The sequence below is a fragment of the Opisthorchis viverrini genome, assembly GCF_000715545.1.
Source record: "Opisthorchis viverrini unplaced genomic scaffold opera_v5_90, whole genome shotgun sequence".
NCBI classification, from domain to species: domain Eukaryota; kingdom Metazoa; phylum Platyhelminthes; class Trematoda; order Opisthorchiida; family Opisthorchiidae; genus Opisthorchis; species Opisthorchis viverrini.
Window position 1 is genome coordinate 812,687 of NW_008751743.1, and position 20,818 is coordinate 833,504.

General features: G+C 42.8%; 1 protein-coding gene across 1 annotated transcript; it reads left to right on the plus strand.

The window, feature by feature from the left end:
* Window positions 1-3,347: 3,347 nt before the first annotated feature.
* T265_04936 (hypothetical protein) lies at window positions 3,348-5,854 on the plus strand (the record flags this gene model as incomplete). The annotated part of the gene is made up of 2 exons (XM_009169804.1): window positions 3,348-3,674; window positions 5,261-5,854. 2 exons carry the CDS (start codon window positions 3,348-3,350, stop codon window positions 5,852-5,854), a joined length of 921 nt encoding a protein of 306 aa, XP_009168068.1.
* Between the last annotated feature and the right edge of the window lie 14,964 nt (window positions 5,855-20,818).

Sequence of the window (20,818 nt, forward strand, 5' to 3'; positions counted from 1 at the left end):
GAGTGTAATATAAGGCCCAGTTACAATATTTCATGGCGAGCTTCAAACGCCTAAGGATCGAAGACATTTTTCGTTAGGGTAATCTATGTGATAGTGTGAGGCATTATTCCTATGGCCAAGTTCAAGCATCCAGAAAAAGCCGACATGAAAATGTATAATTGTACGAAATACACGTGGATAATACTTTGCACATCACAGACTGAAAACCCGGTCTCTTTCTTAACATTCCACTAGAACACTTCAGCCATCTGTGGAGTTCAGCTGGACAACAAACTCCCATTGTGAAAGTTTTGATAGCCAGGAATACGTTGTCTTGCTCTGTATATATAGAGAGAAATGTGAATTGGACAACATCTGAACTTTACGAGTTCCTGTACAATCTTGTACAGACATGCGTTGGTTCTGGTCTTAAATTCCATGAAGCTAGACAAAATTGCACCCCAAATACACTGGCAGAGAAAATTCGAATGCAGGAAAATGTATTATGGTCAATAAAATGCCTTGATCACTTCACCTAGAAGCACCCGGCTCAGAGTGCCCGAAAATAACGTTTAGACTGACGTTCCCGTCAGACGCTTAGGCTTTTTAATTGGACGCTAATCGTACCCATGAACCGAACCAACAACGTAGCAAAACTGTGTGCGACATCATTCTCACGGACTGTCACCAATCAAAATGTCAACTTAAAAATTATTTACAACTCATTGCGATGATCAGTTCCCTTGCAGGGAAAACAATAAGTATATTGTATTGGTAGAACTTGTAGAAGGCTTGAAACACGAACATAAGCACACCTGCCCGAACAACTTCCATATCAGGTCAGCTGAACCGAGCCAAACACGGAACAAATACAGGATCAAGTCGTCGATCACAACGAGTCGAGCCTTAAATCGATTTGATATTGGACATCTGGGGATAAGTCGTTCGTAGCCACATTTACTGGCATTGTATGGAGCATGTATTTCGAAGCTGTTTCCGGTGTGTGGTAACCCAATCGACAATCACGACAGCACTGACCACAAGCAGAAACACCATGGTCGCGCATCCGTATGGATTTAGGCGGGCCAGTCAATTGCCAAACTATTCCCATCGGTGGCGACGTTTGACTGTCTTACTTCAGAGTCATTCGTCATATCTTTCCTGTTTTTAACCAGCTGCTGTTTATAGTAGTTCCTCATATGAGAACTTGTTGCAGTGCGGAAACGCGGAAACCATAATAAGTAGTGGCGCGAAATAGAATGCACCAGAGCTTAACAAGGTAGAATTTTTCGAACCATGTTTTGGGTAGGTACTTTACCTGGCAAAAAAGTTATTGAAATTTGTTGCATTTGTCAGTAGATGAAATCTATTGCTTCGTCTGCGTGGTGTGTCGGAAAATATCGCACCGTTAGTTATGTAACACGTTCATTAACTGTGATCTATGCCTCTTCAGGTGGTGTATTTGAAGGTTTTGCATACTCCGAATTCTTTCCGCTTTGTATATTGGGCTTATTGTTTCCACCTTTAGTAATGAATATGTTGCCTTTAATCTCTTAGATAACTTACCTGCGTCAAACGGAACTGCTCATCGCCCAGTTTACTTAGGTACATTTATTCCTGAACAGTAGTTAAACTTGTCCCAAAATGTTAAACGCTGTGAAAAACACAATATACCCTTACGAAAAAACTGGCGGTCGCAATATCGTGTTATTTACATCACAGTTTAATGAGGTAGGTTTATACAGAAAGGAGAACTTGAACTCGCGATCCTATTGAATAAATATACTTGTAAATCCAGCGCACGCCGTTCACAGAGGGATGACCCCAAAGTACGCCAAAACAGTTCATGGGCTGATAAAGCGTTTGTAACATAGTTGACATTCGCTCTGTGAGGTGGAACACTCAGGCTGCACGGGACTCGCCATGAGCATTTTAAACCTCTCTATTATTTGGAGTATCACTTGAAACGCGCTCGTTTTCAGCACATTGTAAGCTTTCCGCATGCGGTCTTTTGCGAACGGTTGTTGGCCGACGAATCTTTGTCTACTTCCCTCACTGATGTGGAGTGCATTATGCATAACCGTTCACTTGCAACTGCCTGTGATGTTCAAGACTGACTGGGCATGCTAACTCTATGTGACTCGCTATTAATGTATGGATGATGATGGTGATAATGATGTTGGTGATGATCATGAAGATGAAGATGTTAATGATCATGGTATTGAGGATGTTGATGTTGATGGAAAGTAAATCTACGAGTTCTTCACGGCGTTTTCAACGTTCAAAGAACAAGACACATTGTCATCACGAACGGTGCTAATCACAACTACCCGTCGTGATTATTTATGGTGCCTGTCGACCGAATGATACCCTTCGGATTTTCGGACAATGACCATAAGTCCCCCGGGACACGTACAGTTAAGCTGTGCTTTGTAAAATACAGTGGCCTTGAGTGAAAATTTTGGTTTAGCAAGAAGCGTGTGCTCGTTTGCTGAGATACTCCTCTGTGGCATATCTACGGACAAAATCTAGGTGAATGTAAATTTGAATGTAGCTAGGACAGAAGACTTAACCTTTCGTGCAAATTTGAATCCGTCTAAAGTGTTATTCCGATAAATAAGCTATAAGCCGGTTCTAACACCCTTCACAAAGGACTGCAGTTTGGATACCAGTGTTTACTCAGAAGAAGGGTCTAATTAACGGTGCCTTTTACAACTTTGTATGTTTGATGTACAACGTGTGGTATCGGAGGGTTGTGGGGGTTGTCTATGCATGCCTATACATGTCTATACATGTGGATTTCTAAACAAAGCCAGGAGAGTTAGAGCTCGTCCTTCGAGGCGTTAGGCAAATCACTCGCATGGCTCATTCGTGAACATTTTCGCCTGTTCAGATATGTTCAGGTGCGCTAGCAAACTATTGGAAGTACGCTCGCCTCGAAATGCAGCTGTCCCGAGTTCAAATTTTTCCCAAAACGGCCAAGTATCTACACTGCTGATGGGCTCTAATAAGAGCGAAATTCGAGTCGTACTTCACTGTTTTTGCAGAGATTCACCAGAACAATTTCGATGAGTCAGGAGCACACCCGTTCAAGCGAGGATCATGAGAGCGTGATTTTGAAGCGTTCTCGCAGTATTACTGGGACTATTGCAGAACATATTTGTAGGTGCCACTTTGAGGCTTTAGGGATCAAATTTTCCATACACAATATCCAACTATAAAGCGTATTCTGTGTTGGGATCCAGTTGGACTGAGCGGAGGCGAGAATTTCGCAGGTAGTTTCACATACACAGGAACGAGCTTATTGCTTGTGAGGCAAACAAGCGCGCACATATGATTGGCAATCCGTTGAGGAAAAGCCTCAAAATATGATGACATTTTATGAGGTAGCCGGCGTTGTTGCCACCACTGGGATTATCTACAAAGTCTTCTACCCATTTCTTCGAGTACTGTTCTATTTTACCATCGGCAAACGCATTTTCTCAAAACGGAATCTGTTACCGAAATTCGGGGAATGGGCAATCATTACGGGTGGTGCGGACGGGATCGGCAAAGCGTTCGCCCAGGAACTAGCCAGCGATGGACTGAATATATTCATCCTGGGACGTGCGGAGGAGAAACTGAAGTCGGTCGCTTCGGACCTGGAAAGAACTTATCGGGTCCAAGCCAAATATCTTACTGTAGACTTTACGAGAGTAAGTGGCCTGATGTTTCAATTGAAATTTATATGATCTTAGGGAGCTATCATTCCCACTAACAAAGAAAAGTGTGAACACTCTGAAATGAGGTTTTTGGAATTGGCTCTTCGATTTTCGTGGCGGAAATTTTGTGTAGCACAGATTGTGGACAACAGGAACCTCGGACTCTGCCGGAGCTCATTGAGCTGTCTGGGGAGCACTTCAAACGGGCGTCTGAAGCCTCCAGGATCAGAGCACATCACAGCAATCGTAGTACACCCCCGCATGTCATTGGCATATAGACGAGAATTGCTGGGTGGTCTCGATAAAAACTTTGTCAGGTTCGGCAATCATCTCACCAAAGCCTACAGTGTAGCTTGATTGGGCAAAACGGTATAGAACTTCGGCTCACATCTTGGTGACTTTGTTTATGGGAAATACTCTGACACTTCTTCTTTCTTCGGAATTGGACGACGTCCTCGTGGTGCGGACGGGGTATCCGAGACACCTCTAGGAGTTAGAAACCACGCAGGTCCGCGTCGTCGGAGTCACGTAGCCCTTTCAGAGTTCAGCTCTAGTGAGCAGTTGGTTGTAGTGAACATTGCCTGAAGACTGTGCAGTAACCAATTTTATGTCCCACAATGGTCAAGCTTTGTGAATCGTGAGCAATGCGGTTCACTGGTATGGCAGAGTTTAAGCAGGTCTTTAACGAACAGGTGAAGCAGGATACTCATCGGTAAATTGCAAGTACAAGGCAGAAATCGCTTAGGTCTCACGTTTTCATAAAATAGTCAATCATATACATTATCTGATATAAAGGTTGGCAGAAAGTTTAGTCGTGCGGAGAGATGGTTGCAAGCCAACAGCCTGGTGACATTGTAAGCAAATAAGCGAGTAGTGAAGCGGTTAGTCTGTACCTTTCCGCGGGGAATTCAGGTGGATCATTTGGAATCCACAAACATGCGATTGAAATGACTACACAATTTGGCTCAGAAGACATTTAGTGAGTTCTATTGAGAATGACCCCTTGGGGACAGCCTTTAGTTGACAAAAACAATGCACACAAATCCAACACTTTTTGCAAAATTGTGATCCTCAATGCTGGGTGTCTCCAAAGACATATCGAGCACGTTAAATGCGGTCACCCACAGTTAGCCTCGTCAGTTCCCTCGTTAAGCTGAACTTGGGAGACACAGTCTAATAGTCCTGGAAGATGAGAAGCTACCCCTTGGTTCTGTGTTCCCCGCTTAGAAAACATCCGCGGTTTTTCCATTGGGTTTCCAAACCCGCTATCTTTGAGCCGGGCGGCTGAGCACACCATAGGCAATGTTGTTCATCGCCGTTCTAAAGTACAACACATTGTTCACACCCCGTGATTTTTTCTGATTAGCTTTTCCAATGACGATATGATATGATGAGATGATAACACAGCTTTCACGAGATGGTTTCCTTCGAACCAAATTAATATTAAAATCAACTGAAACTATATTGCTGTTATTTACTAATTGTTTTCTTTCCATTCTCATTTAGTTTAGAGAGATCATTTCTTGGATTGGACTGCCGTTTTAATACTTATTTTCCAACTTTATCTCCGCTTTGTTCAGCATGACATCTATGAGCGTATCGAGGATGGAATTCGTAAATTATCTTCAATCGCCTGTCTAGTCAACAACGTCGGTATGATCAATCAACATTGGGAAGAATTCGGTTTGGAGCCGACCCTCACCACCGCAAAGATCCAAAGAATGATCACATGTAATTCGATTTCCACAGCGTGTATGACGCGCGTCTTGCTGCCCCGTATGCTGTCCCAAACTACCGGTTCAGCCATTATCAATATTTCTTCAGCCTCCTCACAGCTGCCACTACCATACCATGTTCTCTATGCCTCAACCAAAGCGTTTGTTACCCAATTCAGTGATTGTCTGGAGGCAGAATTGGAAAGGAGCTCCGTTATTGTGCAGTGCTACTGTCCGATGTATGTCAAGTCTAACATGTTCGATGTCAAGCATTGCTTCACAATCCCCGATACTCGGACGTTTGCACGCAGTGCCTTGGATATGTTTGGAGTCGAACGCCATACTACGGGCTATTTCGCCCACAGTCTGCAAACCGCTCTTTATACACTGGCTCCACGTCCGGGCATGACTTACACGATCCACATGGACTATCTGTGGAATCACAAGAGGAATCGATAACTCGCTATTAGTGGACTGTGATGTGCGGAACCGGTATATCCGACATCATTACTTCCTCCTATTCTCCTTCTATGTCGATTTGACTGCCCGAATTTGATATATTAAGCGTTGTTCACTGGGTGCCAGTTTGTTTTCGACTATTCAGGACAACTTGATGGCGTCCTTGGCTGTTCCAACTTGATCCTCACGTGAATGTTTTACTGCTCTGTTTGGCATTTTGAACTGATGCCTGCCACAGAATGCTATGTGGTACGCCTGGCTCTTAACCACAAAATTTTGACCAAGTTTCCCCATCGGATCCGATTGTGTAATAGAAGCTAACCGCAACAAAACTGTTGTACAGTGCCAGAGGCAGACTAGAGCCGTTTGCCTACTGTCAAGGAAGTTAAATTTTTAACGTCTGGACTCGTATCTGGAGACATAGTGGAGCAATTATCTGTATCAGCGTTGACTGAAAATTCCATTTCATGTTTCACACCCATTTCCTGGCCCCCCCCCCACTTATTTACTCGTGGGCGTTCACGGATTATTTGCTTGAGTTTTGTGCCCAAATCACACCGGCTTTTAGGGTTGGTGGCGTGACGAAACTGGCCCAGGCGTTCTGTCGGAGTAACCAAGCTAGTACTCTGTTGCTGCGTGATTTGATGCCAATAAACGAAACTTCTCTTCAGGGCTTTCATACGAGTTGCATCTGGATATCCTGAGTGAGGTTGTTGCATCACTTTGTTTTCCGTAATTCCGTTGGTACTACAACTCGGTCTCCGGTCAGTAAACAATTATCAACAACTGAAAGCGATTCACGTCGACTGAAAAATTGTAGCAGCTCTTTGGAGATTTCATCTTTTGGCCACTTTGTCTCTACACAATTTATTACTTCCAATCAGATTTCCCCATTGCTGTTAAGCAGTGACTGGTAATCCTCTGGCGCACTTAATCAAGATCTGACGAACTTCAGACTCGAATTAAACGGTTTGAATTACACAGTCATCACTTTCCCTGGGATATGATTGATGAGGCGAGAAGAAGCATCTGCTGTACAGATTTGTTGCGTTGATCGGTACTGAATAGTAAAATCATCGGTTAACAGTATGTTAGCCTATCTTTGAAGACGATTAGCAGTGAAAAGAGAGTCTCTTTGTTCCGAATATTGAGAGCAGTGGTTTGTGGTCAGTAAGCAGCGTGAAACGTCTTCCGCAGAGCATTTTATGGAAACGTTTCACATGAAAAGCGATTGCCAGAGCATTCTTTTCAATCTGGCTGTAATTTCTCTCAGCTACTGTCAATGACCGCGCTGCGTGGGTAATAGGCTTCTACTGTTCTCCGAGTAAATTATGGGAAATTACAGCTCCGATGCCATAATTCGAGGCGTCCGATGCCACAATAATTTCCAGTTCTGGATTAAAATGTGTCAAGATTAAACCAGGAGTGAGGGTTGCATCAAATCACTGTTGACATTCTTTTGTCAACTGCCACTCTTCTTCTCCCATTAGTAACTGGTTCAGCGGACACTTTTGATGAAGGCTTGGTAGAAAAAAGCGCTATAATAACTGGCGAGGCTAAGAAGTGAACGAAGTTGTACAACATTTTTTGGAGGCACCATCTGTCTGACAGCTTCAATATTGTCAGGGTGAGGACCTCGGTCACGCTTGTCGACAATAAAGCAAAGAAATTCAACACTTTCCATTGAAAAATTACACTTTTCCGACAGCAAATGGAATCCAGCTTCTTCCAGACGTGAGGAAAATGTCTTTTAACATGTACCTAACCGATCAATTGTATCTGAACCAATAATTAGGGCCTCAACCAAATATACTGCGATACCAGGGATGTCATGGAGAAAAGTGTTAATGAGTTGTTGAAAAATGGATGGTGCAGTTTTCATTCCGAACGACAGCCGGTTGTACTGGAAAAATCCTATGTGTGTGTGTTGATTGTCAGGTCTTCAGCCACTGGAACTTGCAGACATGCATCCGTGATATGTAACTTTGCGAATTACTTTCCACCGTTTAAATCTGTGAAAAAATCTTCAGCCACTGGTAGTGCACGCTAATGGTTTTCTAGCATGGAGTTTAGACCTGTTGAAAAATCAGCACAAATACGTTCCATACCGTTTGTGCCCTTCACAACCACTATGGATGTAGTCCATTCCGAATATTTACAAGTCCAGTTATGTCTTCGGATTGTAACCGATGGAGCTCATCTTCTACTACCGATTGAGCTGTGTATGGAACTGGAGTTTTCGGCACCAAAACTAGCTTTGAGTCCGGTTTGGGATTCAATACTGCATGGGCTATACTGAAGCGACCCAAACCTGATTCGAACAGTTCTTCATGGCGTCTTTTCAATTGTGCTATTTGATCAGGAAGTTTTATAGTTGATGGAAGTGACTCTGACAGTCGCTTGACATGCGATTTGCTGCATGTGTGATCGATCTGCTCGTCCAGTAGATTAAATTCCGCCATCCATTCGAGTCTCAATGAATCCAATCCGCCGTGATTCGCCATGAAGCATTTTGTGTGAATTGACTGGTCACCATAACTGACTTGACGGGCCGAACAATTCCAAAATAGTCCCGGAGGCATTTCGTGCTGAATGAGTGATGTGGGCGAGTCTCGGTTGACCCAGTTTGTGTCACGTGCCCCTCGAGATTAGAGTGATGTCTGAAACAGTGTCTAACTGCAACGTAATTCGTCTGCCGTTGATTTCCACGCGTATCTATTGATGTTTGCGGGCACCATCCACTTTGAAGGCAGCCGTTATAACTCTGATCTGATTGGTACGTCTGAGTAGTTTCAACTTCTTGTGGTTGAGCTACTCGTCAAGAAGCAGGTCTCCTTGTGACCCTTTCTACCACATCGATTACAAATATGATTCCTAAAGAGACAATTCCGTTCAAAATGCCATTGATCGCAAAACCAATACGCTAAATGAGGTACAGAGCGTGGTGAGTCAGTTCTGGTTCGGTTGACCGTACAGATCAAATCGTGGTCCACCTCGTCGGACAATCGTCAAATCACCGATCTATCGTATTTCCGATTCACTGTTCGTATGTATTCTGCAGTCACCTGCTTTAGTGTGACCGCAGGGTTCTGTTCAATTTTATTCAGTAACCTAGTCCGAAAATCGGTATCCTTTGTAGATTGTAGACCACAGACATGAATGAGGCACTTGTATTGGTCACTCGTCATTTTGTGATTATTTGACCGTTTACATTCTCTAGTCACACGGCTTGAATAGCTAACTCAGTCCTCGTCTTTTTTGCACATCGTATGACATTTGTAATGAATATTGAAAATAGATGTGGATTCTCCAAACATTTGAGATAACACTGCAATCACTTCATCGAAATTTAGATCCGTACTCTTCTTCGGAAGAATAAAGCTCAAAAACTTCCCGTGTTCAGCGACGCCCAATTTTCGAAGCAGTAGCCGAATTTTCTTTCCTTCTGGCACATTAACCAAATCAATATGAAACGTATCGTCATATTTATGGAATCAAGATTCCAAAGTTAACCGAGAATCATCATCAAAATGGAACTCACCTCTATGCTGCGTCAGAGTATCCGGTGAAGGAATATTTTCCGGTGCTGATGATATTGCGATTGCTTCCTTCGAAAAATTCAGCAAAAGCGTCTCGATCCATTTGTCTTGATATATTCCTAATTGTGCTCGCAACTTTTCAAACTGGGCTTGTTACCGTTGCAATAGGGTTTGCATTTGTTCGAAACTGACAGCCATGATTGAGTTTGGAAATGCAGATAAACCGTCTCCACTGGTATCTCTTCACCTTCCCTGATGCTACTGGGTCACAACCAAGAGATAAAAAGTCGGCCGGAAAAACAACTGTGTAAGAATGCAAATACAGCGTTCTCTTTATTTCACTCACTTGTAACTGGTCGATCTGTTCTCAGCCAACCAGTGTGTCTCCTGCAGGCCCACACCGGTTCTCGAGCGGCTGTTTTCGTTGTCACATTTAGTCATAGATGGTCATCTGTGCGCTTGAGTGCGGAGAGCACATGTTGCCTTGGCCACCTGGTGGGCGTGAAATGCCTTGCTTCGACACATGATGGAGTTGGATGCGATTCGGACGTGTAGGTGCACTCGTACGGCACTGTTTCAGCACGCGATTTTTCCGCTGCGCCGTAGGCTGATGCGCGACCGTATTATTCACCACCAGTTAGTGCAAAGTTGACGACATCATCATCCCTTTATCTTATAAATAATACGTGAACAGTAGGATTCAGGTTGTTGAAAGAAAACTTACTGATGACGTAAACTATTGCACACTAAAGCTCAAAACGAAAACCCGGCAAATGGTTACCACTGATCTGGAGAACAGGAAACACCTCCCCTCAATGTACCATTTACTTAGCGATCTCTTCGAAGGCGGTTTTATCGCTTGGTGCTCAATTTGTGACGCCATCCTGACATTGATGGCTGCTGGATGTTACAGCACTGTGTCGGACGTTCACTGACCGACCACTCTCCCTGACTTTGATTGGGATGTCCAAATTGGGATCTTTTCCAGATAAGCCCCGCCAAAAATTAACCTCGGCCACACTAAAAAGATTAGAACAAATTTGTACTTTTAGTTATTATTGAAGGGGGAGGGGGAATTGGAATGTGTCGTTAATAATGTACATGAAAAGGTCCGTTTTTCGGTACCTTTGTCTCCAAATGAACTCACACAAGCAACTGTCCGCTAAAGATCGATGTGTGCCGCATTGACGTTTATTCTGCACCTTGTATACGTGCCAAAGAGATTCGATAGTTTATGTGTGAGCTCCAGTCGTTGGATCCACAAAGTTTCCGTATGATTAACCGTTTCATGAATGTAATTCATGTCGTTCACCGTTCCAACTCCTTGGCGTGATGCCCACATACCGGAGATGATGAATGAGTCGGGAGTGATGCAGGCCTAGATTGTGTCCATCAAAGTGGCCACAGTTCGATCTGGGACTGCATACATGAACACCTCTTTAGTTTCCCGACAATTCCCTCCAAAAATCCACTGCTGGGGAATCTCCCTGCGTGGTTTCCACGGCAAAATATTAGCATTTCGTCGATCTCGAAGTGTATACCTGGGCTGCTGATAACTGTTGGAGTCTACAAAAGCGACCAGGTGCAAACTTCGCGAAGAAAGTTCTTCCAGTCAACAGTGATCGTGTGGCCAGTAGATAATTCTTCTAAGCAAAATTTTCGCCAAGATTTTCGCCAAATTTTTGGACCAGCAATAAATGAGTAAAAATTACTGTCCTAAACTCCGTCCTAGACCGCTCCAGCCAAGTTCCAGCTCGAAGACCGATTTCTTGCCGACGTTGTCGGGCATTACCTCTCCAGCTGTCAGAAGGAGCCGAAAGCGTCATTTGTTGCCATTGTTGCTGATGGATCACTCCGAGAGTTTGCAAAATTTTTGCACAAAATGAGCCTAGATGCGGATAAGGAATTTTCCCATCAAAAATCGGTCAAGGTTGTGTGCGTACATTAAATTGGAACTGGCAAGTTATGAGGCTTAACTGTTCTCATTTGCATTAGTGTTGGGGCTTTTCTGTAAAAGATCTCAAAATTGGACGTATAACGTACACACCCACTCAGCCAGTCATATTGCCCGCTCACTGCCCGACACACAGTTCACGTGGCCAGGTTCGCCCAGCAGACTCGCTCTAATGTGCTTGCGCTGATTTATGGTTCCATCTGCCCTCTTATCTTTTAGGTTAGGTGTGACAGTCCAATCGGTCTCACTTCTCATACACGTAGCGGCTACGGCTACGGCAGTACAGATCCATTCAACTCAATCACATGCCGTAATCATCACCTGATTCTAGCCCTAACAAAAATAGTAATCCGCATATCAACTAGATCAGCTGACGTTTGGGTGCGACTCTACCCTTTGAATATTCCACACAACAACATTTGTGAATTATTCTCGCTTTGTGGTGATGCTGGCGTGCAAGTTAGAGATTTTGTTTAGGGATATGGAATCGGAGACACTACCAAAGATCGTCAAACAGGTGAGGAATCTTTCTCCATGATTTGTAGCTCAACGGGGTTGCCGAATGGGGACGTTTCATAGACGAGCACAGCACCCTGTTATGTGAGGGTATAATTACTTTCCAACAACCTATCTAAAATATTTCACTGCGATCTTCAAACAAATAAGGATTCGAGGTCGTTTTTTTAGGGTACTCTATGGGATAATATAACGCAGATCTAACTACAAACCCACTGAGGCATTATTTTTATGGCCAAGTTCAAGTAGCCAGAAAAAGCCGGCAGGAAAATGTATAATTGTACAAAATACGTGTGGAAAATACTTTGCTCATCACAAGCAGTGAAACACAGGCTGAACACTCGCTCTCTTTTTTAACATTCCACTCGAACACATCTATCATTTGTGGAGTTCAGCAGGACAACAAACTCCCATTGCGAAAGTTTTGATAACCAGAAATACCGACATTTCGATATCTTGCTCTGTATATATAAGGAGCAATGTGCATTGGACAACATCTGAACTTTACGAGTTCCTGTACAATCTTGTACAGACATGTGTTGGTTCTGGCTTTATTCCATGAAGCTAGAAAAAGTTGCACCTAAAACACTCGATTGTAGGAAGATGTATTGTGGTCAATCAACTGCCCTGACCACTTCACCTAGAAGCACCCGGCTCAGAGTGATTACTCAAAAGTGACAACTATATTGCCCAAAATAACGTTTAGATTGACGTTCCGGTCAGATGTTCAGCCTATTCAAATGGACACTAAATTTATTCATGAACGTCACCAACAATGCAGCATAAATGTGTGCGAAATCATGCACACGGACTACGCCGCTGTCACCAATCAAAATGCCAACTTAAAAATTATGTACAACTCATTGCGATTATCAGTTTACTTTCAGGTAAAAGAATATGTTGTATTATTAGATGTCATAAGAGGCTTGAAACACGAACATAAAAACACCTGCCCAAGCAAATTCCTTATCACGTCAGCTGAACCTAGCCCAACACGGAACAAATACAGGGTCAAATAATCGATCGCAGGGAGTCGAGCCTTAACTCGATTAGATATTAGACATCTAGGGATAAGTCGTTCGTAGCCACATTTACCGGCATTGTATGGAGCGTGTATGTCGAAGCTGCTTCCGGTGTGTGGTAACCCAATTGACAATCACCACAGCACTGACCACAAGCAGAAGCACCATGGTCGCGCATCCGTATGGATTTAGGCGGCGCAGTCAATTGCCAAACTATTCCCATCGGTGGCGACGTTTGACTGTCTTACTTCAGAGTCATTCGTCATATAAGTCGTTCGTAGCCACATTTACCGGCATTGTATGGAGCGTGTATGTCGAAGCTGCTTCCGGTGTGTGGTAACCCAATTGACAATCACCACAGCACTGACCACAAGCAGAAGCACCATGGTCGCGCATCCGTATGGATTTAGGCGGCGCAGTCAATTGCCAAAACTATTCCCTCGGTGGCGACGTTTGACTGTCTTACTTCAGAGTCATTCGTCATAGTTTTCGTCAGTTTTTGATCAGTTGCTGTTTATGGTAGCCCATCATGTGACAACCTTTTGAAGCGCGAAAACACGGAAACCATAGTAATTAGTGGCGTGAATTCCGAAATGGAATGCATCAAAGCAGAAACATCATGTTTGCGCATCCATATGCATTTTGTCGGGTCGATTAATTAGCAGACTATTCTCATCGGTGGTGATGTTTGACTGTCTTATTTGAGAATCATTCGTCATATCTTTCCTCAGTTTTCAACCAGCTGCTCCTTATAATAGACCTTTCCGGGAGGACCATTTGCAGTGCTTAAATACGATTTGAAGAACACCACATATCTCATTTTTTTCCTCAACCAGCTTATTGCGCGATTTCATCCGAGCGGTACTCAAAAATATTTTTCAGTGTCTTATCCATATCTTACTGCTTGCTAACCTGCAGCGTGCTCCAGGGCAGATTAACTCTTCAGGTGCATTTGATGTGAATACTTATCCTCTAAATACCTGCGACTGGGCGAGATAACTAGTGGATTTCACCCTTTGGTCACGTAGCTCATGATTAATCTCATTCCTCCGCCAGGTCAAGACTTGACCACCTCTCTGCTTCCGCCAGTCTGAATCGGAAACGGAAAGCAGCACCTTTTTCGGCGAACGATGGGTCAACATACATAATACATATGTTACCAAGACAGCTTACGTTGATGAACACACTATTCGATGGAAGACCTTGTTGCACAACCGAAAAGTCGCCTTCAAATTGTTTCGCTAGAGCAACAAGGCGAGCTATGTTTCTGAGACAACGATTGTTGAACTTCTGAACACGTTTCAGTTCCACTTCTCGAACAGAGCAGTTCCCATAGCCATAGAAAAGAACAGCCATTACTCTGGCCTGAAACACGCGTCCCTTGAGATTCAGGAGTACACCGCTTAGACGCCAGAGACGTCACAATTTAGCGAACGTTATCCGAGCCTTGCAGATTCGTGTACTGACCTCATCTGTTGCACTACATTCAGAAATACTACAAATTCATGGGTAGATAAAACGCTCTACAATTTCTACTGCCCCCTCCTGGATTGTAAAATTTGTCTTCAGTGAGTGCATGTCCAAGAGCATGACCTTACTCATTGTTGGTGCAAAGTGCATACCAGAGGCCGGGATGGCTTTGGTCGCTTCATCCAAAAAGACCTGCACCTTCTCCCCTTGTAAGACGAGAACGATATCCCAACTTAGATTATCACGAGATTGTGTTCATCAGATCTCTAACCGTTGACCACCTTGGTATGAATGACTCTCCTAGTGTGGCGTGGGCACCCCCCAGTATATCTCAGTCGGCGCCTAGGTGCATAAACTCTCACGGCACGGTGAACTCCAGTCTCTTTGTGGCAGACCACATAACGCATCTGGGTCTTATGATGTAAACTCAAAACCAGGCCTTCACAAACGTGAGTCACCGAAAACTGCCGGGCTACCACTATTTAACGACTTGAGAAGGTGAAACTTTCTCTGATTACTAGGTTGCCAGATTTGACTTAGTGACCTATTTCTGACGTTATCATGACGCTACATCGGCCATATTGGATCGAGAGAGGTGGAAGTGATCTGCAAGTTTAGCGCTGATGATTACTTATTCATTGATTCATATTTCTAGACACTGAATGTCAGACCTAATGACCGTGGTGTTCCGACATCGTGACGCACCGGCTATATAAAAAAAGCGAGATAAGTAAACTTGACTGTAAACTAAGACAATAAAATGGTCCAGCGATATGGACAAATCCCTAATTGGTCAATAGCTCGAACCTGTCATAGTGGGGTGTCGATAGACTTTTTAAGTGGTTGATTAAGCACACAAATGCTGACGGGTTATATTCGTCTGTATTAATGAACTGTGGGACGCCAGTGGTGACTAGTCATTTCATTTTTTGACGAAACTCTTTGATACTTCTTCCGTAAAACTGGTTTTCAGGAAGGCTGTTAGTTCATTGTCCAAAACAATAAAATCATAGCCAGAACTGTTCGTGACGTTTCACCATCGGTCGCACCAGACAATTGTGTCAATATCATTTCTAAAAAAATACTTGAGAGTGTAAACTTCATTGAAATTATCTTTCCTGACTTGTGCAGGTTGATTAAGTTGCCACCCTCAAAAAGTAGACCAACCAGAACAAGAATAATCTACCAATTGTCACCAAACGTTTTCGAAAAAGGAATATTGTTCCTCCGAAGCCAAACGTTTTTACAAATCCCTCAGTGAGATTAGCTTGCAGTATAGAACAGGTGGTGGTAGAGTGACACTTCCTGAAATGGCGAGGGATGAGTCCAATTAGTGTGTGTGTATAACTTCAACTCGCTGTTACCTGCTGCCAGTCATACTGATAATGTTTACAGCAATATGGAATGTGGTTTCGACAACGACAACAACAACAACAGTACTATCTTGTGTTGGTGCCTTAATGTGCAAACAGTTGTAGTGTTTGGTCCACAGCTCCATCTACCTGAATTTCGTGCCTAGTAGGTTTCGGTGCCCATTAACTACACGGTCTGTTTTGAATTTCTCGGCTTGCTGAGACACGTCCATTGTGATTAGAATTTGTTGCACTTCAAATTGTGTCTGGAGCTGCATCGTGTTTGTGGCATATTGATTGATAGAGATAACCTGCTTGTTATTAGAAGACGACCTTGTCTGGTAGTCGTATGCACCAGGTCTCTGACAGGTCAGCTGACAAAGATGCAGAAATATGGGCGTATGAGAATAATCGACGAAGCACGAGGCAGTTCTACCAAACAGCCGTTTTTGGATAATGGGTGTAATTGGTGTCGATCTGGGTTCACTATTCCATTATAGTTCAAACCCTTCTACTCTACTTTCTACTCGTTCTCTTGTAATTTAAACTACCTCTGTATGACGTTTGAAGGAGACTCATTAGCATCATATGTCGTAGTGAAATTCGCTTCTCTGTGAGAAGATTTACTTTAAGAGTGTTTTCCTTCATGTTGCTCTCAATCGTTCTCTTTGGTGATGCAAAAATATCTGTAGGTTTTTCACTGACATTTTATTTTCCACCGCAGACTGAACTGGTAGAGCTTTCGGATGTGATTGACCTAGTGGGTTTCTTCTTTTCTTTAGAGAATGAGTCCATAAAACATGATTTATGTGCCCAATCGTAGTTCCAAGTCTCGACATGACCAAGTTTTTGTGTCCAGTTGGACTAATTTGGAAATACGCTTGACTTCGAACACTCAGGTACAACTATGGGGTTCTCCGTATGGCAGCTGAAGGTTTGTTTACTTCTCCTTTCTTCTAAAAATTCTGCGTGAAAAGACTCTTGAGCAGCCTTTGTTAGACTGACAGCAAGTTACAGATTCGCCAGGTTTGTTGACATGAACATCGTGCCAAACAAGCATCGTATGGTCGCTCCGAACTGTCTCAGAAGCTTTTGCAAAACCCAGGAGAATACCACACATAGGTGCAAAAACCCCTTCGGACATTACGACGAATACACAATCAAGCCAACCGCCTCACCATACTGCTTCCATGAGTTGATTTTGGCCTTTCGCTGGAATATCAATGGCATTGATATTCCAGGTCAGTGGCCTGATTAGTTGTCGGAAATTACAGGTAAAAACACGGAACAGAAGAAGCTGAGGGTGAGTCGTATGCGACTGAATTTTGAACTTGCGCTCAAATTCATTGCTGATATCTATCTCATCGAACTCAATCGCACCTCCAACTCTCCAACATCAGCTTTTTAACGACATTAGTTGACAAAAGCTGGGTTTTGAAAGCCAATCAAACGAGGCTGAGTTCTATACAGCTGCTCATAGGTTTGTCACAAAAATCCAAATAACCCGCTGCCGTTTCGTGTTTTTCGGAACTCAACAGGCAGGCCGATTCCCCGATTCTCCATTTGTCTTCTGTCCTAAATGCGTCCTTTTAAGAGATGCATAAGGCAAGATGGAATTTCTGTTGTTTCTTACTGCTTGTCCTCTCAGTTAGAGTTCAGACTTGGTGAGTGGCGTTCCTAGCGCACACACCCGTTTTGATTCTTCTGCTACACATAACAACACAATTAACTTGGATCACGTCCATAGTTTGTAATGTACAAATTCGACTATCGGCTATCCACATTCCCAAAAATTGCCAAAGTCTTCCATCTGTCCTGGTGTTCCCCCCAGTCAATCCAACACGCATGAACAACATCATCCACCATCAGGCAGAAAGGTTTCTCCTAGATGGGCTGTCACCGGGAGTTTAGATATAGCTGTACTGGTTGGAGGCCTTGAGGCTCAGTTGTCTACGCAAACTGTTATGATGTTAGGATAGCTAACCCGCAGTCGGCACCTTCCAAGGATAAAGTCTCACTTTGGGAGTTTCTTTCTCCTATACCACTTTGTAAATCCAGGATCAGAATGCTCGATTTTTGATCGCTTACTTGATTCCAGATCACTTATAGGAACGACTCCTGAAGAAAATGGACGGTCATGATGGGGCTCAAGTGTACTTGGGCATTTGTACTTTCCAGTCTAAAACTTATATGGTTCTATTTATTTGCATTTAGAAGAGAAAATTTTGTCTATTTTGGCACCTATATTTCCGAATGATTCTGTATTGAGTAGCTAAAAAATACTCAATCGTTTACAATATTTTTCCGGTGTCCAGATTAAGATGCCTAATCCTCAAAAGCACGTTTCAAAACAGATACAACATAACACAGGAACAGCACTCATTGTGCTCTTAGTTTCGAGCTGCTTGCCTGGCAACAAGTCGAGCAAACCACATCCGGTGTGTCAACCCTACTTTCGACGACCTTTTCATCATGTACGAAATGCTCGCCATCCATTAAGTAGGAAATTTGATGTGTTGGAAACCAAGTATCGATTCTTCCAAGTATTTGAGAGTAGAGGTGTTCTGGCGATCGACACTGCGTTTCACTCAAAGTGCCGTTAAATCCACTCAGATTGTACGACAAATATTTTGATAAAGTGCCGCAAAAATTGGTTTGGGTAGTGTACAAGATGTTAAATACCGATAATTTCTTGAAACTATTTCCGCAGCTGCATAAAAAACAGACTTTTAGGTAGTTGATGGCTCTTATTGGTCTTCCAATTTTAACAGAGATGCAGATTATCATAGATATGCTGCTCTGATTGGGCGAGCTAACTCTTATAATCGACCGTAATTTAGAGAAAAAGTGGTTAAGTCTGTACAACAAAATGATGGAGCTAAGAAGTCGAACAAGCTAGAGCGTGTTTACCTGTCATACTTGGTTGGATTTCTAACACTCTTCTATATGAGGTCACCAGATATTTCACTGAGAGCGGAACTGGTTCATGCCTTAATTGTGAGCCTAATTCAGAAGGTCTGCCTAATGCGGTTAACCGAAGACGCGCGCAAAAGTATGAACTGCGAGAAGCACTGCTGTTACCAAGTTTTGTACCAGTGTTGCGGAATTCGTGGAACCACTTTGTATCATTTGCTTGGATTTGACCGACGAATGAGTGGAGTCAATGAATCTCCAGGAAATTCCAAGAGGACGCGTTTGGGAGAAGATGGGTGTCCAGTTTTTGCAAACAAGATGCAAATTAGAGGTTTGCAACCGGTCAGTTGGCATTTCCTAATAAATAGCTCCGCAGCGAAGGCCTTCTTCCTTTCACCAGTAGAACTAAATTTTTACTTCCCACAGAAATACTGGACTCCATAGTAGGGGTGTAATATGCAAGTGAATAAACTTGTGGGTCAGTTAGTTGTATACATCTGAACCAACCAACATAAATTTTTGGAAGGAAAGCCTTATGTCAGAGTCTACTGGCAGAAAAAGACATCGCAAATTACGATGCTGAATCTGCACTGTTTTTCAAAAGGCATACTTTTGCAAATGGGCAATAAAGCCGATCTATTCCACCATAATCCTGAAAGTTGACAAACGAGCGAGTGTGGTGATGTAGGCGACCATAGTTGAAAATAAATTTGAAAACATAAGAACCCATCACGAACACTGCTTTGCCAAATGAATTCAATTTATAATTATTGATTTGTCGTTCTCGGAACTGAGTTACCGGTCTCATAATTCCACACCAAAAATATGAAATTCTACTTGTGATTGCAGCACTACCGTAACAAACCTAGTATGCCAGTACTCGAATGAAAATAAGGTGTGATATAAGGTAATTCATAACCTCCCCCCAACTATTGGAAATTGATTGAAACATGTCTCTGGATCCACCCAGCCGGTACAAATAGCGGGAAGCCTATGCTGTATCAAAATGATGCTCTTAATGTACGCGAATTGTGTAGCGTCCCATGGGGACACATAAATTACATCAATAAAGCTTCTTATCTCATTATCTCATTTTTGAATTCTGAAACTCTTCTCTCTAGTATTAAAACAAACGAGCTTCTTCGTTCGATAAACTTCTCTAATTATCGCAAGCTACCTGTTATGACTTTGGGGTTTCTTAGAACTGATAAAACAATTTCATTTTACTCGGCAGCAGATGGATTATTGTAGATGTGTTGGTAATGATCCATGGTTTTAAAACTCAGGACCGATTCTGAGGAATTAACAGCCTGGCAATTCACAGATATTAGCTACTAAAACCTTCGGAATATCAAAATATCAAAATGCATTCGAAGTATTATATTTTAGCATAAAGAACTGGAATGAAGGTCACTTCCAGGAGACGCGTAAAAAATCAAGGCAAAATGAAATCCGGGATTTTAAAGTAAGTTGCGATTGCTTCCAGAAACTAATATAAGATTTCCATGGGATAACGTGTGTTACTCGAAAGGACTTGATGTTGGGGGCCAAAGATTGTTAGCCCCCTTACTAAGGCATTTAGTAAACTTAATTTAAAGTGCAGCATGTCGTGTATACTTTGAAAAAACGCAACCAATTGAGGTTACGCTCAACACTAGTCTTTTTTGGCAAACTCCGAAACACGGACGTTTCAATGCAGTTGAGATGTGATGAAATAAATGGAAATAACTGTACACTGACTCAGCCTGCCTGAATTCAACTTAAAAAATCTTTTCTATGCCGTATCGCGTACCGCAGGATCAAGTTTCAGCGTTTATTTTACAAAAGTTTAAGAGTTCTTCCAAATCACCATTCAACCGTGATTGACTCCTACTCACTGGATGAATTTTTCGCAAGTTTATTTGGATCCAAATTCCATGTGATGCTCAAATATGCGTTGTAAATTCAAAACCTTTGTTACAAAATGATGCACTGGGATGCCAAAAAACCAAGATTCTTGTTTCTCTTTTCTTGAGATTGCCGAATTGTTACTGTTTGTATTTTACAGCTTTGGTACTACAAATGTGCCGAAACGAAATGAAATTAACTTTTTTGTGACAACGCAAATAAGAACAATCGTTTTCACCCAAACGTGACACAGACTGCCTTAGAATTTGAACTGACCTTTTACTTGTTCTTCCGTGCGCGTATCTATATAA